Source organism: Mesoplodon bidens, assembly GCF_964165515.1.
Source record: "Mesoplodon bidens genome assembly, chromosome: 7".
Lineage (NCBI taxonomy): Eukaryota > Metazoa > Chordata > Mammalia > Artiodactyla > Ziphiidae > Mesoplodon > Mesoplodon bidens.
The window spans coordinates 44,648,133-44,667,579 of record NC_138164.1 but is presented as its reverse complement, the minus strand read 5'-3'; the positions used below and the strand labels follow the sequence as shown (position 1 = coordinate 44,667,579).

General features: G+C 36.5%; 1 protein-coding gene across 1 annotated transcript in view; it reads left to right on the top strand.

Annotated features, from left to right (window-relative positions):
* Positions 1-19,447, top strand: part of PRMT3 (protein arginine methyltransferase 3) — a 151,768-nt gene that overhangs the window by 119,283 nt on the left and 13,038 nt on the right. Inside the window, exons 14-15 of the mRNA XM_081241082.1 lie at positions 10,753-10,803; positions 11,000-11,087. Coding sequence (XP_081097208.1) covers positions 10,753-10,803; positions 11,000-11,087 — 139 coding nt within the window. The remainder of the gene's footprint in view (positions 1-10,752; positions 10,804-10,999; positions 11,088-19,447) is intronic.

The window sequence follows — 19,447 nt, the reverse complement described above, 5'->3', positions numbered from 1 at the left end:
AAACAAAAAAAACTACTCAATACCTGTCAACAGTAGATTGGATAAATAAATTGTATAGTCACATATGTCTTAGAGCCATATAACAGCATAGGTAATATGCAATAGTATAAGTGAATCTCAAAAACAATAATAATTAAAATTAGCCAGGCACAAAAGACTACACTTTATATGTTGAAGTATGTAATAGGGAAAATGAATCTGTTTTAGAAATCAGGGTAGTTAGTGAGGTAAGTATTGGCCAGGATGTGGAGAAAAGGGAAGCCTTGTGCACTTTCAGTGGGAATGTAAATTGGTGCAGCTACTATAGAAAACAGTATGGAAGTTCCTGAAAAAATTAAAAATAGAACTACCATATGATCCAGCAATCCCACTTCTGGGTATATATCCAAAGGAAATGAAAACAGGATCTTGAAGAGGTATCTGCACTCCCATGGTCATTGCAGCATTATTTATGATAGTCAAGATATGGAAATAACCTAAGTGTCCATCAGTGGAATAGATAAAGAAGATATGCTATATACATATATATATATACACACGCACATGCACACATACATGGAATATTATTCCACTGTAAAAGAAGGAAATCTTGCCATTTACCACAACATGGATGGACCTTGAGTGTATTATGCTAAGTGAAATGTCAGAAGAAAACGAATATTGTTTGATATCACTTGTACATAGAACCTAAATAAAAAAGCCAGACTCAGAAACAGAGATCAGAATGGTAGTTACAAGGGAGTGTGGGATGGGAGAAATGGGGAAATGTTGGTCAAGGGTACAAACTTCTAGTTATAAGTTGAATAAGTTCTGGAGATCCAGTGTACATCATGGTGATTATAGTTAATTATATACTTGAAGGTTGCCAAGAGAATAGATTTTAAATGTTCTCATCACAAAAAAAGAAATGATATCATGTGATACGATGGGGGTTTAGCTAATACTATGGTGGTAATCGTTTTGCAATGTGTAAGTGCATTAAATCAACATATGGCACACCTTACGTTACACATTGTTATATGTCAATTATATCTCAATAAAGCTGGGGAAAAAAATCAGGGTAGTAGTTACCTTGTGGGGGTGCCTAGGGTCGGCTAGGTGCCTAGGGGGACTACTGGGTGCTGGGGTGTTTTGGTTCTTGATCTGAGTGTGGGTATCATAAGTGTATTCTGCTTGAAAATTCACCACGGTGTGCACTTTTGTGTACTTTTCTGCATGTCCATTATACTTTAAAAGGTTTTTTTAAGTGAAAATATTGGTAAATCTCTGAATATTGAATGTATAAAATAATATCTTGTGTATGTAGTTAGGAAGAAATGTAAAGGAGTTAGGCCACGTAAGGTATCAATCTACAGAACGTCAGAATTAAAGAATTTACGTTTTAGGTTCTGAAGAGGTGATTTCTTCTGCTCCGTAAAACCACTTTCATAAGCAATTTTGAAATTACAAGGGAGAAATCTAAGTAAATTTTAAAGGAATTTCAGTTATAATTTGGGAATATTTTAAGTAGATCAAAAATTAGTTATGTTGAGTTTTTCAGTAAAAGTACCTTTTAAAAATATTCTGAGACCTGTGGTCTGTTTTGATGCTTTCCATATTGCTTGATCTATTTCTAAACACTACGCAGTTTGGCAATATCCCTTGAGAAGTATATGGCACTTAACGTGTATTGTTCCCTAGAGGAATCAGGAAAGAAAGCAAAGATGCAAATTTCCTCTTGGGATAAAATAGAAAATTAATTGAAGAGGAAAGAGTCTATAATTTAAGCTATTGTTAACATTGGGAGAATATCATAATATGTAATTTTCATTTTTGTTGATTATGTCTTCTTAGTTTAAATACCAGTTATCACCATCAGAGTTCATGCTCTTTATGCAGCAGCTTTGTATGGCCTGTATTTGTATCTTCGTCTGGTTGGTTTATAGACAATGATGTAAGCTTAAAACGTATAATCTTTTTTATGCAGTATCTTCTTACTCTTTCTTTACTTCCTTCAGACTCATCGTCAGTTAGCTTTTGAATTCCATGCTAAGATTTTGAAGGAAATACTCCAACAAAAAATGAATTGTATTTTTGTTATAGTGATTCTGCTGCATGGATTACAAGCACTCTATCTCCATGCTTGGATAAACTCCATCAAAAACACATTATCCTCCTACTTCTGTGGCCAGCTGCCTAATTGTATCTGCTGTAACCACACGCTGTTGGAACATGATACCAATGAAGAAGAGAAATGATAAATTACTCCCTGCAGGTGATAGTGATAATGATAATTTTTAATTTCCTTCTTCATCATAAGGTGTAGTCTGATCTTATTTCATTGGCTGCCATCCTGTTACATACACACATGATATGTCCGCTTTAAAGAAGTACTCATCACACCAAAATACATGAGAAAGTGATTCATTTTTATTCCATGTCATTTTATTCCATGTTCTTCAAATGAGCATGTATAAAACGAACTGCATCTACCTTTGTATGTATGGGATGAAAAAGCAAAACGTGGCTTAAAACAGATTTTCAAATGATTCAATTTACAAATGCTGTGTTATGTTTTCCCTTTTTGTGAAATCCACAAAGCAGAAACAAAACAGCTCATTGTGAAACTCTGTTCTAATACTTAGGAATATTTAAGATGCACAGTAAAGCTACATGTCTGTATTATTTTCCTGTCTACTTCAAAGTAATTATGGAAGATTCTCACCAAATTACAAGCGTGATCAAACTATCCCAGAAATTTACTGTATATTTTTCTTTCATTCTGTTTCCTTCTGTCGTCATCACTGTTGTTCGTAATTACCACTCATTCTTTCTCTCAGTCTAAGTGACTTTTATAACTAAAATTTTTCTGACTGTGGTGTGTGGTGTAAGTCAGTGAAATTTTATTTATTTCATTGTGACCTTGCCTTTGCAGATTAACCCAGCTCCTATAGATAATTGATTTCAATGCTTATTTTTCTCCTTAGCATTCCCTTTGCCCCTGACTACAGATATGTATGGAACAAAAGGGACATTTTTTCTGTGGTCAGGCCTTCAAACCTATCTGATCTTTTTCAAGCACATGTCAAGTTGTGCTACAGTTATTTATTACCATTGCCTGTTAGTCATCATTTTCAATTTCCTGTGGTGGTGGTTTATTCTTGTATTTGAATGACTTCCACAGACAGAGTGTAAGTTCATTGAAATTAACATTTAAAACACCTAGAGATAGCCTGTCAAAGTGATGGTAACAAGGAGGTGAAACTATAATTGAAAAATAGTTGTATGTTTATATTCTGCAGCAAAATGAATAGTTTTGTCCCCAAATCAGCTGACATATTTGATTGTTTATAATGGCCTTGCAGAAATAAAAACACTGATCATAGTTCCACTAGTTTATATGACTATGTTTCAAGTTTAAGGTTTTTTCCTCTTTTTTCTAATAATCTATTTTAATTATCAAGGATCATTTATACAGGGGGGAGGAAAAAAAGGAAGCCCTTTCCCTAACGTGGCATTTTAGGCCTTGCTTGTATTTGAGAGTAAATACCATTTTAAACCCAGAAAATCCCTTTGGTTTTTCAGAGCAAGCATCTTCCACTTTCTCAGTTAAGTGAATGCTACTTCTCTGATGAGTACATTATCTGCATGTAATTTTAAATCCCAGGTGAATTTCTTTCTGACTTCTCCTCATGCTTCTGATTAATGTTTGCTATGGAACTGATTTTAATACTACCCGCAACCAAACATCATTAGGAGGGTAAATCTGCATGAGGAGTTGGATATACTGTAACGCACTTCAGAGGGAACTATAAAATAGCTGTCTTTCATTTTTATTTTTCTTTCTTATTTATTTGTCTTCAGGCTTATAAACTGTTTTTTGCTTATCCCCAAACTACTCAATATTTCACTGTAGTTTTGGGTATCTGGGCAAGCATTAATTTCTTTTTTGATTTTTAACTAAATTTCATAGATAGTTGGATTTGGGGATTGGAAGACAGTTCTAAAATATCTTTGTATTCTCAAATATTTTTATCTTTATTTTTTAATTTTGTTGTAAACTTGTGTATCAGCTTCTCCTCTTTGTTAAGACCTATATTCTATAATTATAATTCTGCAGTGTTCTACTATATTAACATTACCAGTCTGTTTTTTATCAGAGTTAAATATATGACATATCACTTAGTGTATTTTATATGTATTTCAGACTCAGGTCACATTTTCTGATAATGTTGTAAGAGCTTTTTTTAAACCTGAATTTGTTGTTTTCACAAAAGGTTTTATTAGCTAACTAGGGTTTTTTTCCCCCTCCACCTTCTTTTTTGGTAACATAGAGTATAAGGAATACATAAAAACTTATGTATAACTTAAAGAATAGTTATAAGGTAACTCTCTCCCCATGAAACCCACTTACTAAAATCTTTAAAAATCTTCTTAATGTTTTGATATCGTTTCAATAGTTTTTATTACTATTACTATTCTGTTTACACCTTTTCTCCTTTACCTGCTACTTTCCCTTAATTTGCTTTTGCTAATCTTCTTTGAGAAGAAAAATAGTTATTTAAAATGTTCTTTTTGTAGAATTACTAGTTGGGGAAAACTTGTCATTCTTTTTCTTCAAATTCATTTAGTTCCTACTATATATTAGACACTGCCCTAACCCTTGGGGTGCAGAGATGAGTGATTTTTGAGAGTCATTAAGGGAAATGTACAAAGGTAATAGTTGAGTGTCTCTCTATGCAATATTACAGATTATTTAACTCAAGTAGTATTAAAAATAACTTATTATCACAGAAGTTGTTCATATTTATGGGAAATGTAAATTATATATAAGCATAAAGAATATGAATATTCCAAATCTATCATCCACTTTCAATAGCTTGGTGAAATCTTTCCATATAGATGTATATATTCACATTTGTGTAACACAGAATAAGTGCCCATAATAAATAAATATTATTCTTTTCACCTAATAGTATATCACAACTATTTTTCCAAATCAGTAAATATTTGTCTACAGGATTACTTTTGATGGCCAAATGGTATTCTATTATTTGTAGATTTTATGCTTTATTAACTGATCACCTGTTGTTGAAAATGTGGGCTAAAATTGACATGTTTAAATCTTTGCAAGCATACTTAATTTTTGGAAGTTTTTAATTACTGGATCAATGAGTATGTACATTGTATGAAGTCTTAGTTGTGTGCATGAAAACAGAAAGGTGCACAAATCATAAGTATAGTTTGGTAAAATTGCACAAAGTGATTACCCCGCCATATACCCAGCATTCAACTTAAGAAACAGAGTATTACCAGCAACCCAGGAGCCTATCACGTAACCCCTTCCAGTTTCTACCTGTATTGCAAGGATAATACTGTTCTGACTTGTAACACTAAATTAGTTTTGCTGTCTTTGAATTTCCTGTATATAAATTGAATCATATTGTGTGTACTATTTTGTGTCTGACTTCTTTTTAATACAAATGTTTTATCTTTTAATATGTATTACTTAATTCCCCTAGAAAGGTTATTTCAGTTTACTTTCCCAGCATGAATGTTTCTTTCCCCACTAATTGTAGATATTATCATTTAAAAAATCCTTTCCTCAACATGATCAAGGAAAATTGTATCATGTTGTCTTAATTTACTTATTTTTTTCTAAGTAGGTGAAACAGTTTCTTTAACATGTTTATTAATCATTTGATTTTTCTTTTGTAAATTTCCTGCTTTTCTTTTGTTAGTTTCTTTTGATGTATTGCTTTCTTTTTAATTTGTAGTAGCTTAATGTACAAAGGACAGTGAGCCTTTGTTACCTATATTGTAAATACTCTCAGATCTGTTATTCATCTTTTAATTTTCATACTACAATTTAAAATTTTCTTTATTAAGTTTCTGCCTTGCTTATGATACTTAAAAATAAACCTTCTTTATTTCCAGATTTTATAAACACTTGTATATACTGGTGGGATTTCATTCTTCCTCCCTCCTACCCCTCCACCCCCTACACTGATCTTTTTTTTTTTTTTTTTTTTTTTGCGGTACACGGGCCTCTCACTGTTGTGGCCTCTCCCGTTGCGGAGCACAGGCTCCGGACACGCAGGCCCAGCGGCCATGGCTCACGGGCCCAGCCACTCCACGGCATGTGGGATCTTCCCGGACCAGGGCACGAACCCGTGTCCCCTGCATTGGCAGGCGGACTCTCAACCACTGCGGCACCAGGGAAGCACCCCTACACTGATCTTTGTGCGTACGTGTGCATACTTTGAAAAGCCCACCAGATGATGTTATAATTTTTGCATTAAAAAATCTTAGGTATCTTAAAGGAATTCAGAGGGGAAACATAGTATTTTATATTTACCCAACTATTTATCGTTCTTCTCTCATTTTTGATGTTTCGGGTTTCCTTCCAGTATTATTGCCCATCAGCCTGAAGAACTTCCTTTAAAATGTCTTCTCAAAAGCCTGTTGGCAATGGATTCTTTTAATATTCCTTCACTTGAAAATTCATTTATTTTATCTTCATTCCTAAAGGATGTTTTTCCTGGATATAGAATTTTGAAAGGATTTTGTTTTTGGGGTTTTTTTGTTTGTTTTGTTCCAATATCTTTTTCTTTTCCATCTGGACCTCCTATTACATGTATGTTAGTTCCACAGGTCCCTGAGGCTCTGGGCATTTTATTTCAGTCTTTTCCCCTTGTTTTTTAAAATTAGATAATTTCTGTTGATCTAACTTCAGATTCACTGACCTTGTCCCCCTCTATCATCTCCATTCTGCAATTCAGCAGTTCAGCCCAGGAAGTTTTTTGTTTCAGTTATGTGTTTTTCAGTTCTGAAATTTCCATTTGGTTCTCTTTTCATAGTTTCTATTTCTCTACTGAGAATTCCTATCTTTTGATTCATTTCAGTGTGTTTATTTTACGTCATTGCTATTAACTTATACCAGCATAGTTATTTGCTTTAAGTCTTTGTCTGATAGTACCAGCATCTGGGTCATCTCAGCATTGGCATCTGTTGATTGTCTTTTCTTTTGAGAGTTGGTTACATTTTCCTGGACTTTGTATGTTGAGTAATATTGGATTGTATCCTGGATATTGTGGACTCTTAGTTGGGTTATAATCATCTGGACAGTGTTGATGTTTGTTGTTAACAGGCAGTCCATCCAAAGTCAAAATATAAGTTCTGTCAGCAGTGTCTTGGCAGACAGTGGTTCAAATCTCATTTCCATTCTCTAAGAGTTTGCTATACTGTTTTGGGTCTCTCTTGCACATACACAGTTTAGGGATTGGTCTGAGACTTATACAGGTTTTTCAGTTTGACAGAATTATATAGTATTTTGATTCTCTCTTGGTATCTAAAGTATAATGAACCTCAAGATTAAATATTGAATTTGGAGAGGAGTTGAGGAAGATGGCGGAAGAGTAAGACGCGGAGATGACGTTCCTCCCCACAGATACATCAGAAATACATCTACACGTGGAACTGCTCCTATAGAACACCCACAACGCTGGCAGAAGACCTCAGACCTCCCAAAAGTCAAGAAACTCCCCTCGTACCTGGGTAGGGCAAAAGAAAAAAGAAAAAACAGAGACAAAGAATAGGGAAGGGACCTGCACCAGTGGGAGGGAGCTGTGAAGGAGGAAAGGTTTCCACATACTAGAAGCCCCTTCACTGTCGGAGACAGGACGCCGGCGGGGGGAAGCTTCGGAGCCGCGGGTGAGAGCGCACAACAAGGGTGCGGAGGGCAAAGCGGAGAGCTTCCCGCACAGAGGATCGGTGCCGACCTGCACTCACCAGCCCGAGAGGCTTGTCTGCTCACTCGCCGGGGCGGGCGGGGGCTGGGAGCTGAGGCTCGGGCTTTGGTCGGATCCCAGGAAGTGGACTGGGGTTGGCTGTGTGAACACAGCCTGAAGGGGTTAGTGCACCACGCTGGCCGGGAGGGAGTCCGGGGAAAAGTCTGGACCTGCGAAGAGGCAGGAGACTTTTTCTTCCCTCTTTGTTTCCTGGTGCGCGAGGAGAGGGGATTAAGAGCGCTGCTTAAAGGAGCTCCAGAGACGGGCACGAGCCGCAGCTATCAGCGCGGACCCCAGAGACGGGCATGAGACGCTAAGGCTGCTGCTGCCACCACCAAGAAGCCTGTGTGCGAGCACAGGTCACTAGCCCCACCTCCCCTCCCGGGAGCCTGTGCAGCCCTCCACAGCCAGGGTCCCATGATGGAGGGACAACTTCCCCGGGAGAACGCACGGCGCGCCTCAGGCTGGTGCAATGCCGGCCCCTGCCGCAGCAGGCTTGCCCCGCACTCCGTACCCCTCCCCGCCCCCCGGCCTGAGTGAGCCAGAGCCCCCGAATCAGCTGCTCCTTTAACCCCGTCCTGTCTGAGCGAAGAACAGATGCCCTCAGGAGACCTACACGCAGAGGCGGGGCCCAATCCAAAGCTGAGTCCCAGGAGCTGTGCGAACAAAGAAGAGAGAGGGAAATCTCTCCCAGCAGCCTCGGGAGCAGCGGATTAAATCTCCACAATCAACTTGATGTACCCTGCATCTCTGGAATACCTGAATAGACAATGAATCATCCCAAATTCAGGAGGTGGACTTCGGGAGCAATGATATATATATATATTTTTTTCCCTTTTTCTCTTTTTGTGAGTGTGTATGTGTATACTTCTGTGTGAGATTTTGTCTGTATAGCTTAGCTTTCACCATTTGTCCTAGGGTTCTGTCCGTCCGTTTTTTGGTTTTTTTTTTTTTTTACTTAAAAATTTTTTTTTCTTAAGAATTATTTTTTATTTTAATAACTTTATTTTATCTTTTATTTTATCCTTTCTTTCTTTCTTTCTCTCTCCCTCTCCTTCCTTTCTTTCTTTCTTCCTTTCTTCCTTCCTTCCTTCCTTTTTTCTTTCTTTCTTTCTCTTTCTTTCTTTCTTTCTTTCTTTCTTTCTTTCGTTCTTTCTTTCTTTCTTTCTCTTTCCTTTCTTTCCTTTCTTTCTTACTTTTTCTCCCTTTTATTCTGAGCCGTGTGGATGAAAGGCTCTTGGTGCTCCAGCCAGGCGTCAGGGCTTTGCCACTGAGGTGGGAGAGCCAAGTTCAGGACACTGGTCCACAAGAGACCTCCCAGCTCCACATAATATCAAACGGCGAAAATCTCCCAGACATCTCCATCTCAATGCCAAGACCCAGCTTCACTCAACGACCAGCAAGCTACAGTGCTGGACACCCTATGCCAAACAACTAGCAAGACAGGAACACAGCCTCATCCATTAGCAGAGAGGCTGCCTAAAATCATAATAAGGCCACAGACACCCCAAAACACACCACCAGACGTGGACCTGCCCACCAGAAAGACAAGATCCAGCCTCATCCACCAGAACACAGGCACTAGTCCCCTCCACCAGGAAGCCTACACAACCCACTGAACCAACCTTAGCCACTGGGGGTAGACACCAAAAACAACAGGAACTATGAACCTGCAGCCTGCAAAAAGGAGACCCCAAACACAGTAAGATAAGCAAAATGAGAAGACAGAAAAACACACAGTAGATGAAGGAGCAAGATAAAAACCCACCAGACCTAACAAATGAAGAGGAAATAGGCAGTCTACCTGAAAAAGAATTCAGAATAATGATAGTAAAGATGATCCAAAATCTTGGAAATAGAATAGACAAAATGCAAGAAACATTTAACAAGGACCTAGAAGAACTAAAGAGGAAACAAGCAACGATGAACAACACAATAAGTGGAATATTGAATTTGGTTTGGGCCCAATCCACATTAACCCTACAGATCAATAAAACTCCACATTCTTAACAAAAGCAGGAAAGTACAGTAATTAGCTTTATAGTGATTTTTCAGTAATCAGTTTCCAGTTTTTAAGACTTTATAAGCTTTATTTAATGCCAGTTTTAAAATAGATTAAGTCAGGCCTGTCCCACTAGTGAAAGAAAAAGGAATGGTATCATTTAAATTTTAAACAAAAATAAGTGAAAATTATTTATTTGTTTGAACAGGTTAATTTCTTCTAGAGGCCTTTTTGTAAACTGTTACAGTAAACCTAAGAGTTACGTTGGAGTTTCTTCTTTGGGTATTTGCCTACACGTACGTTTAATTTGAATAGTCTTGTTTTTATTTTCAGGAAAAAAAATACGTAATATTTTAAAATGTCATTTATCTCATCACAAAAATAATCATAGTACTTTGCTTTAAAATTCGATGAACAAGATCAGAAGAAATTAAATGAGCTGGCTTCATATAAAAGAGTATGTTTTAGTTATTTATTGCTGTGTTAGCAAACCACTCCAAAACTTAGCGCCTTGAAGTCAAAAATCATGTAGGTTTACTTGTCTGTGTTTCTGCAGTCTGGACTGGACTTACATACTAGTTCTGCTCCTAGGGTTTTTCATGCTGTTGCAGTTGTGTGGAGGCTTGACTCACATGGCAGCATCTCAGTGGAAGAGTCTGGATGGGCGAGGGGCCGCATGAGCCTTTCTCCACGTAGATTCTCACCTTTCAGTGGTCCACCACAGTCATTTCTCTAATTTAACACATACTGAGTATTTGATTAGCCTTGTTGCCCTTATTATGTTGTTTCTGTAGGGAAAAGCCAAATTATATTACTTTATTTTTACTAATATCATGTTTTCCAGGAAAAATAGTGACCTGCCATAAGTTTAAGAGTGTCTGATATTGGAAATGGTTTCTTATTTGCCATGGCTTAAGACTGTATAATCAGTTGTTATGTAATTAGTTCAATAATTATTTATATTCCTTTGTTTTTAAACAGGCATTTGCTGGCTACTTCGATATATATTTTGAGAAGAATTGCCACAACAAGGTAAGTATCACGAGTTGTCTCATAAGAATCAATTATGTGAGATACATTGTATTTTATTTTTGTGCCCCAAGGTGTTTGATCATAAGCATTTTGCTGTTGTAAGCAGTTGGAGCTTGTATTAGATGTAGTAGATTAATGTACCATGATATTAAAAATCTTGTACTTCATTGGGTGCTTTTGAACTCTACCAATGCAGGTCGTGTTCTCTACGGGCCCCCAGAGTACCCAAACACACTGGAAACAAACAGTATTCCTATTGGAAAAGCCATTTTCAGTTAAATCAGGTAAGAAAGAAAAAGGGGGAAAATGTCTTATCCATCCTGAAGTAAACAATATTCATTCATTCTACAACCACTTTTTCTTTGCCCACTGTACTTGAAGCAATATGACATACTAAGATAAGTTCTTAGAGTTTACCATGTACATAAATTTTAGGTGGCATATCGTTTTATTAAAGAAGTAAGTTAAAGAAAACTTTTATTTAAATTTAATTTCTGCCAGTTAAAATATATGTGACATTATGTAGCTCTTATTTTGAGTACCACAAAATCAGAAAATTTTTCTTTAAGTAATAGCTAATACGTATTAAGTAGCAAATATAAATAAAAGAAAATTTTCTCATTTCCAAGTGACTAAAGAGAAATATCACCAGTAGAAGTAAAGTGTAAATTAAAGAGAATGTCATTCAGTAGTTATTATATTCAAAATATATTTTTATTTGTCTAGAATGCTCTCCACTGTGTCCACCTCCTCAAATCTTACATAGTGTTTGAAGACTGATCCAATTCTACATTCATCTCATTGATTGTTCACTTACAGGAGCACCTATAGTTCTTACATACCTACACATTTAACTCCAAAAGTTAGAATTTGATTATGGAATTTTTTTTAACTGCTTATTACATATAAGTCTTCTTGTCCCATCTTCACTGAAAGCCTTCTCTGTAGGAAAACTGAATGTACAACAGACTTCATTGTAAAGATATTCAACATCAAATTATTTGTGTGTCTCTCAAAAACAACACTGAGCAAAAATTTGCAGAATGATTCCTACAATATATGATTTATATGAAGTTTAAAAACATGTAAAACAGCTGTACGTACACACACACATAGTACAAGTAAGAAGCAGCACTTAAGAATGGTAACTACTGAATTCATGGTAGTGGTTCCCTTTAGGGAAGGATGGAAGTAGGATCAGGGAAGGCTACAAAGGGGGTTTAGTGCCATGTATCTGAACTATTTCTTTTAAAAACTGAAGGAACTGTGGCAGAATGTTAAGATTTGACAAAGCTGAGTAGAGGTCATTAAATCATTCTCTTTGTGTTTAAAATATTTCATAAAATTCTAATGTGGTTTTGATTTCACTGTTGAGGCATAAAGGAATTTAGTAGATGCAAATAAACACTGTTAGAGTAAAGCAGCACCTTGTCATTTTTTTCACTTTGAGGTTGCAGTGCTATGGAAATAAAACCTTGATGGTGTCATTTTCTCTTTCTCTAGAAAGCTTGAGCACAGCAAAACTGAAATGAAGCCAACACATCCTCGTTTCTGTTTCTTTGTTTTGTTTTTTGTTTAGCTCTGGTATTTGGATTGATTTTGGGAAAATTGAAAATACTGCTTTTTTTCCTCACTGTAACCATTTTGTTGTCTTAATGCTAAAATTCTAAGGGCAATACTAATTCTTTCATGTTTTAATCTTGAGGGGGATTTAAGATAGCATTTGAATTTTCTCCTACCTAATTACAACAAAGTATTATTTGATGCCTAGTGAAATTTTGAAATCCTAAATATTCCTTACCCAGTAATCCTTAGAGTAATTGATTCAGCTTTTTCAGAATACTGTGAAGAAGGTATATGATTCTAATGCTGCCCTCTGGCACCATCTACATTCTCTATTTCTTTCATTGCCATTGTGTGTACCATTTAAATGGTAAGGCCAATAGGCTCCCCTAAAATAGCGCAACCTGCGGAGAGTTTGAAAGGGAAATTTTAGAGTAAGGAAAATGTGGTCATTCTCAGTTACAAGAATTTTTTTTTTAACCCTGCTATAGTAAGCCTTTGGTGGTAGTACTGATGAATAGAAGCCAGAAGTTCTGGGGCAGAGTATTGGGGTACACACTAGTCAGAAAAAGAGCTCTGGAGATCTCCATAAGATACGCCCTTGAGTTTTAGATGAGTGCTAAGATGTATGCATGTGGGATGAAATGCCTGAGGTCAGGCAAAGCAGTTGGAGTAGTTGTGAACCAGATATTCCCCAGCATTTACACAGGGCTGTGGGGTATTCAAATTTCAACAAGCTAGAGTGGGGCGTCTTTCTGGATTCTATTCAGTGGAGATTTCAGAAAGACCATAGTAGTGGGAATAAACTATCCCTTGAGTAAAGGCAACTCTGGATGCTCCTTAACAAAGCTTAAAAACAAGTCTTAAGAGGAAAAACTGAACTGCATGTAACCTTAATAGCAACAAAGGAGAACAATAATATCAAATGTTCAATGACATAAAATTCAACATGGCCAGCATTCAATCAAACATTGAATGCAGGAAAATACCAGTCAGTAGAAACAAACCCAGAAATGATAGAATTAGCACACAAGCATGTTGAAATATATTATAACTACTTTTATATGAACATAGGAAAATATGAGAAGATATTTACAATCCAAATAGGACTTCTAGAGATGGAAATTACAACATCTGAAGTGAAAATGTCATTTGATGGAGTTAACGGCAGGAAAGATCAGAGAACATAAAGATACGGCAATAAAATGTATCCAAAAAGAAGCACAGAGAGGGGGAAAAAGATTTTTTTTTAAAAATTAATGTATCCACAGTAACCTGTGGGAAAATATGCAGCGTTCAACCTTAAATATAATAGTAGAAGTCCATGGAAGAAGCAGGGGCAGAAAACATAATGGATAAAATTTTCTTATATTTGATAAAAACTATAACTCACAGATTGAAGAAATTGAGTGAACTCCAAGAAATTGAGTGAGCTCCAAGAAGGATCAACACAAAGAAAACAACCCCAAGACACATCATAAACAAATTGCTGATATGCAGTGATAATTAAAAAAAAAAAAAACTTTAACCAGAGAAAAAGAAAACATAGAGAGAGGAGCAGACCAACAGTACAAAATATATTAAAGTATGCTCTTCAAGTGGAAAGAAAATATCACCAAAATTTTCAATATTTAGAAAATTCCACTGTAAACAAAGGAGTGGAAAATGCCAGAAATGGTAAATGTGTGAGTACAAAGAATAAGCTAGTAGTGAAGATAAAATAGAATCCTGAAAAGACTATTCAATTCAAGAGAAGATAGGAACATAAACGAATGGACAAATAGAAAACAAAAGGTATGGTGGTAGACTTAAATTCAAACGTATTGGGCTTCCCTGGTGGCGCAGTGGTTGAGAGTCCGCCTGCCGATGCAGGGGACACGGGTTCGTGCCCCTATCCCGGAAGATCCCACATGCCGCGGAGCGGCTGGGCCCGCGAGCCATGGCCGCGGAGCCTGTGTGTCCAGAGCCTGTGCTCTGCAACGGGAGAGGCCACAGCAGTGAGAGGCCCGCGTACAGCAAAAAAAAAAAAAAAAAAAAAAAAAAAAAATTCAAACGTATTGATAATTATATTAAATATGAATGGTCTATACATCCAGATGATGGAATTTCATTCAGTGCTAAAAAGAAATGAGTTATGAGCCCGTGAAAAGACATGGAGGCATCTTAAACACATATTACTAAGTGAAAGAAGCCAATCTGAAAAGGCTATACAGTACACTATGTGATATGTGATAATGACATTCTAGAAAAAGCAAAGCTATGGAGATAATAAAAAGATAAGTGGTTGCTAGGGGCAGGGGATACAAATAACCAGAACACAGAGGGTTTTAGGGCAGTGAAGATATTCTTTATGATACTATAATATGGATATACGTCATTTACATGTGTCCAAACTCGTAGAATATGTAACACCAAGAGTGAACCCTAAGGTAAACTACAGAATTTTGGTGATTATGATGTATCATCAGTGTGGGTGCATCCTTGGTTAAAGAAAAAAAAAAAAAGTACCATTCCAATGAGTGATGTTGATAGTGGGGGAGGCCGTGCATGTGTGGGGGCCGGGGGATATGGGAAGTCTCTGTACCTTCCTCTCAGTTTTGTTGTAAACATAAACCTGCTTTAAAAAGTTAAGTCTTTTAAAAAATGTTAATAGTCTAAACATGCCAATTAAAAGGCAGAAATAAACAGAATAAAAGCAAGAACTAACTAAATGCTGTTTATGGGAAATATAAAGACAGTAATTCTGGTTCCCAGTGACATAAGTGCATTCATCCCATCTGTCTCACTGAACGCAGCTTTAAAACCAGAATGCATGGAACAGCTCTTTGAAATCTCTGAAAAGTACATAATAGCAGATAAATTGGAGAAGATGACCAGAATTCGAAGCACCACTGAACTGGTGGTAAATTTGTGATTAGTTTTCCTTCAGTATCCCCTAGCCTGGACTCCAGACAGCCTGAAACTCAGAAGAGGGCCTCAGCACAGACAGGAAGAGCTGCCAAAGGAGCCCTCTGATTCTAGCTTGAGGAGTGGGGAAGGGGTCTCCTAATGCTTAGAGAGAGTGGGGGGAAATCCCCATTTTTCTTTTCTATGTTTCTTCTCTGTTCTCCCATACCGCGACCCCCAAGTGATCCTGCAGTGGTGGCAGCAGTAACAGTGGCAGCAGTGGGGACCTGCAGACCCATAGGTAACTGAATGGGTGTGGTTGTGGTCCAATTAAAGTTTATTTGCAAAATCAGCAGCCAGGCTCAAAAGCCTTCCATAAAACAACTCTCCAGGCACAGATTGCAAATTCTCCCAACGACTTAAAGGGAGAAATAACACCAGTTCTACATAGTCTCTTCCAGAAAATAGAAGAGAGCTAATTTTATGAGGGCAGTATTATCTTGATACCAAAAATTAGACAAAGGTAGTACAAGAAAATTAAACTGCAGACCAGTGTCCCTCATGAATATACATGTAGAAATCCTCAACAAAATAGTAGCAAATTTAATCCAGCATACATGTATAAGAAGAAAACACACCATGACCAAGTGCGTTTTATTCCAGGAATGCAAGGCTAATTCAATATTTTAAAATCTTGTAATGCAGTCCACCATGCTAACAGTCTAAAGAAGAAAAACCACATGATCATATCAGTGGATGCAGAAAAAACATTTGACAAAATTCAATATTCATTCATGACAAGTACAGCAAACTAGAAATAAAAAAGAACTTCCTCAACCTGACAAAAGGCATCCATACAGTCTGTAGCTAGCATCATACTGAATAGAGAAGGACTAAATGCTTTCTCCCTAAGTTTGAGATAAGGCAAGGATGTCCAGTCTCACCACTCCTACACTCTTATATTGGAAGTCTTAGCCAGTGCAATAAGAAATGAAAAAGAATTAAAAGCCATTGGAAAGGAAGAAATAAAGCTGTTGTTATTTATAGATAATGTGTACATAGAAAATTCTAAGAAATCTACCAAAAAAAACTACAGAACTAGTAAGTGAATTTAGCAAGGTTGAAATTGACAGGCTGATTCTAAAATTTATACCAAATACAAAAGACCTAGAGTAGCCAAACAATTTTAAGAACCATATTGGAATTCTTATACTATGTGAATTCTAAACTTACTTAAAAATTACATTAACCCAGGCAGTATAATCTTGGCATATAAAAAGTAGATATGTAGATTAATATAACAATAGGAAATCCAGAGTCTCAGTTTTGTATACTCAAATTTTTCCAAAGGGCCAATGTAAATTCAATGGGAAAAGGATAGTCTTTTCAAAAAATGGTGTTAGAATGACTGAATATTCATAAAGGAAAATAGTGAATCTCAGTTCTTATCTGACACCAAATATATAAAAACCAACTTTAAATGGATGATAGACCTAAACATAAAAGCTTGAAACTGTAAAATTTCTAGACGATAACATAAGAAAGAATCTTGAGACTTAGGTAGGCAAAAGTTTATGAGAGTGAGATATAACTAAGACTCATTGAACTGCACATGTTACAGTTTTATTGTATATAAATTACACCTTAACAAAGTTAGTTCTTTAAAAACCCACACTGGACTGTCAGGATGTCCAGGATAAAATCCAGATTCCTTACCTTGGCCCTTTACAGTCTGACCATTTTTCATCATTTCCAACCCCACCCTGTCACAACCCCACATAAGCCCATCATATGCTCCAGCTCTACTGCTCATTTTTTAGCTAACTTTCCTGTCTTTTCTTCCTTGCTTTTATCAAAGATATTCTTCTACCTAGGAAACTGTTTTTACCTCTTTCACTTGATGAATTCCACTTTTCCCTTTATGACCCAGCTTATTTCTGTAAATCTTTCCTCGTTGTCCTTAGAAGGTTAACTGCTCTGTTCTTTGTTCTTCCAGATCAATTCATGCATACATCTGTGTTAGAACATACCAGTGTGCTGTGGTAAAGGGTTCTAATAGAAGATGAGTTGTTTGCCTCTCTCACTTCTTTTTTATCTGGTGTAGTATTTGGCATATTAGAAATATCCTGCTGAACGAATGAATAAGTACAGTAATACGTGTTGTCACTGAAATTAATTTCCTCTCATCACTGTGGGTGACACATGCCAAGGGCATTTATCTAGCTCCTGTATTTGGTTGCCCCATTTTGTCAGCTCTGATGTTCTCGGAAGTTTCGGCATGGCTGAAGAGAGTTCTCTGTTGTTGAGTTAAAAAGTAGTTTTTGACTCTGTATGGCATGTAAAATTTTTAGATAAAATTAAATAAAGCCAGAAGTCTAATCAGGACAATTTGCTGTGTATGTGCCGCTTATTTTACTATCCAGAAAGTAATATGACAAGATTTTTTTAACAATTTTTTTAACAAAATATTGTATACATAGCTGTACAGTTATTCTGCCGTGTGTGTGTGTGTGTTAATATCTTCAGTAATGATAAATCTTTTTTTGGGAATGGTAAATCTACCGTTGGGGGTAGACTGGATTTTTGGAAAGCAAGAAAAGACAGTGTGAATAGGGAATTTCTCAGACGTCTAAGAATTTTACATTTGGCCAAAAGCGCAAGGGAACTGTAAAATGATGAGCCTAGTTCGTTTTTGCTTCGTTTTGGGTTTTTGTTGTTATTGTTGTTGCTGTTTTCACAACCTAGTTCTAACAATAGTTCCAAAAGAAGTACTCTACAACATTTGAGAACTTCCTGCGTTGTGGGAGTTAAGAGACAAGACTTCCAGGCTGAATACTTTTAAAGGATTTAAAGAACACTTACTTTAAATTCAGGGGTTTTTTGTTTGTTTTCCTTTAAAAATAATGTACAATTTTATTGTAAAAACTTATGTGGCAGTATTTATTTTAAAAATTCAGATCTTTTTCTTGTGATTTGGCTTTGAAAAATATTATTAAAATCAGGCTGTTCAGTTCTCTTTCTCTATTATTAGTAAGGTCTTATGTGATAGAGAATCCATTTCTTTTTTTTTTTTCTTTCACTTTTTAACTCTAAGGTTTAATAGTGATAATAATGATTTTTTTATTTATCCCCCTTGTGGGGAAATGAAATTTTATTGCTCTGGAAGAAACTTAATTTTAAAAAATGACTAGGACAGAATTGAAATGAAATCAGTTTTGTTCTTGATTGAACTGCACTGCTGCTTTGTGGTTTACTAATAGCTGTCTGCCGATGATAAAAACAAAGTGATATAGCGCAGTTCCATAGAGAGTGTCCTTTTCAGCTCTCACCACAATATACACACTTAACAGCATCAGTCATTTTATATCTATTTGACACTGATTAATTACTCTGATCTATTCTGGTATTATAGCCACTGCCTTGGCACTTTAGTCAGGCCTGAACAATTGAAGTGAGTGCAGCAGTGTGAACTATGTATTTATTACTGTGACCCTTCGTGCTATTTAATTAACTTAAATGAGTGCTGTTTGCACCCCCATTTTGAAATAAAGGTTATTACAGAAATAGTTATTTTACTGGTATTTCATTTTAAGACATGAAAATTACAGCATCAGCTTATAAGACAATTAATGTTATAACTTTTTTTAAAATAAATTTATTTATTTATTTTTGGCTGCATTGGATCTTCGTTGCTGTGTGCGGGCTTTCTCTAGTCGCGGCGAGCAGGGGCTACTCTTTGTTGGGGTGCACGGGCTTCTCATTATGGTGACTTCTCTTGTTGCGAAGCACGGACTCTAGGCATGTGGGCTTCAGTAGTTGTGGCTCGCGGGCTCTAGAGCGCAGGCTCAGTAGTTGTGGCACACGGGCTTAGTTGCTCCATGGCATGTGGGATCTTCCCGGACCAGGGATCGAACCTGTGTCCCCTGCATTGGCAGGTGGATTCCCAACCACTGCGCCACCAGGGAAGTCCCTTTATGTTATAACTTTTTAATTATTCAGATATTTTAATTTAATATTGGTGCTTAAAATTTTTTCTTTTGTGAAAATTTAACAAAATTATCCACTGCCAGTTCATCTTGAGTTGGGCTATATTTTAAATTAAGGGATACATAGACCACTTAAATATATTCTTTAAACTTGAAATGCAGAATTAGATAACCTGCTTTATAGGCACCAGGGAACATTTCCATTTTGA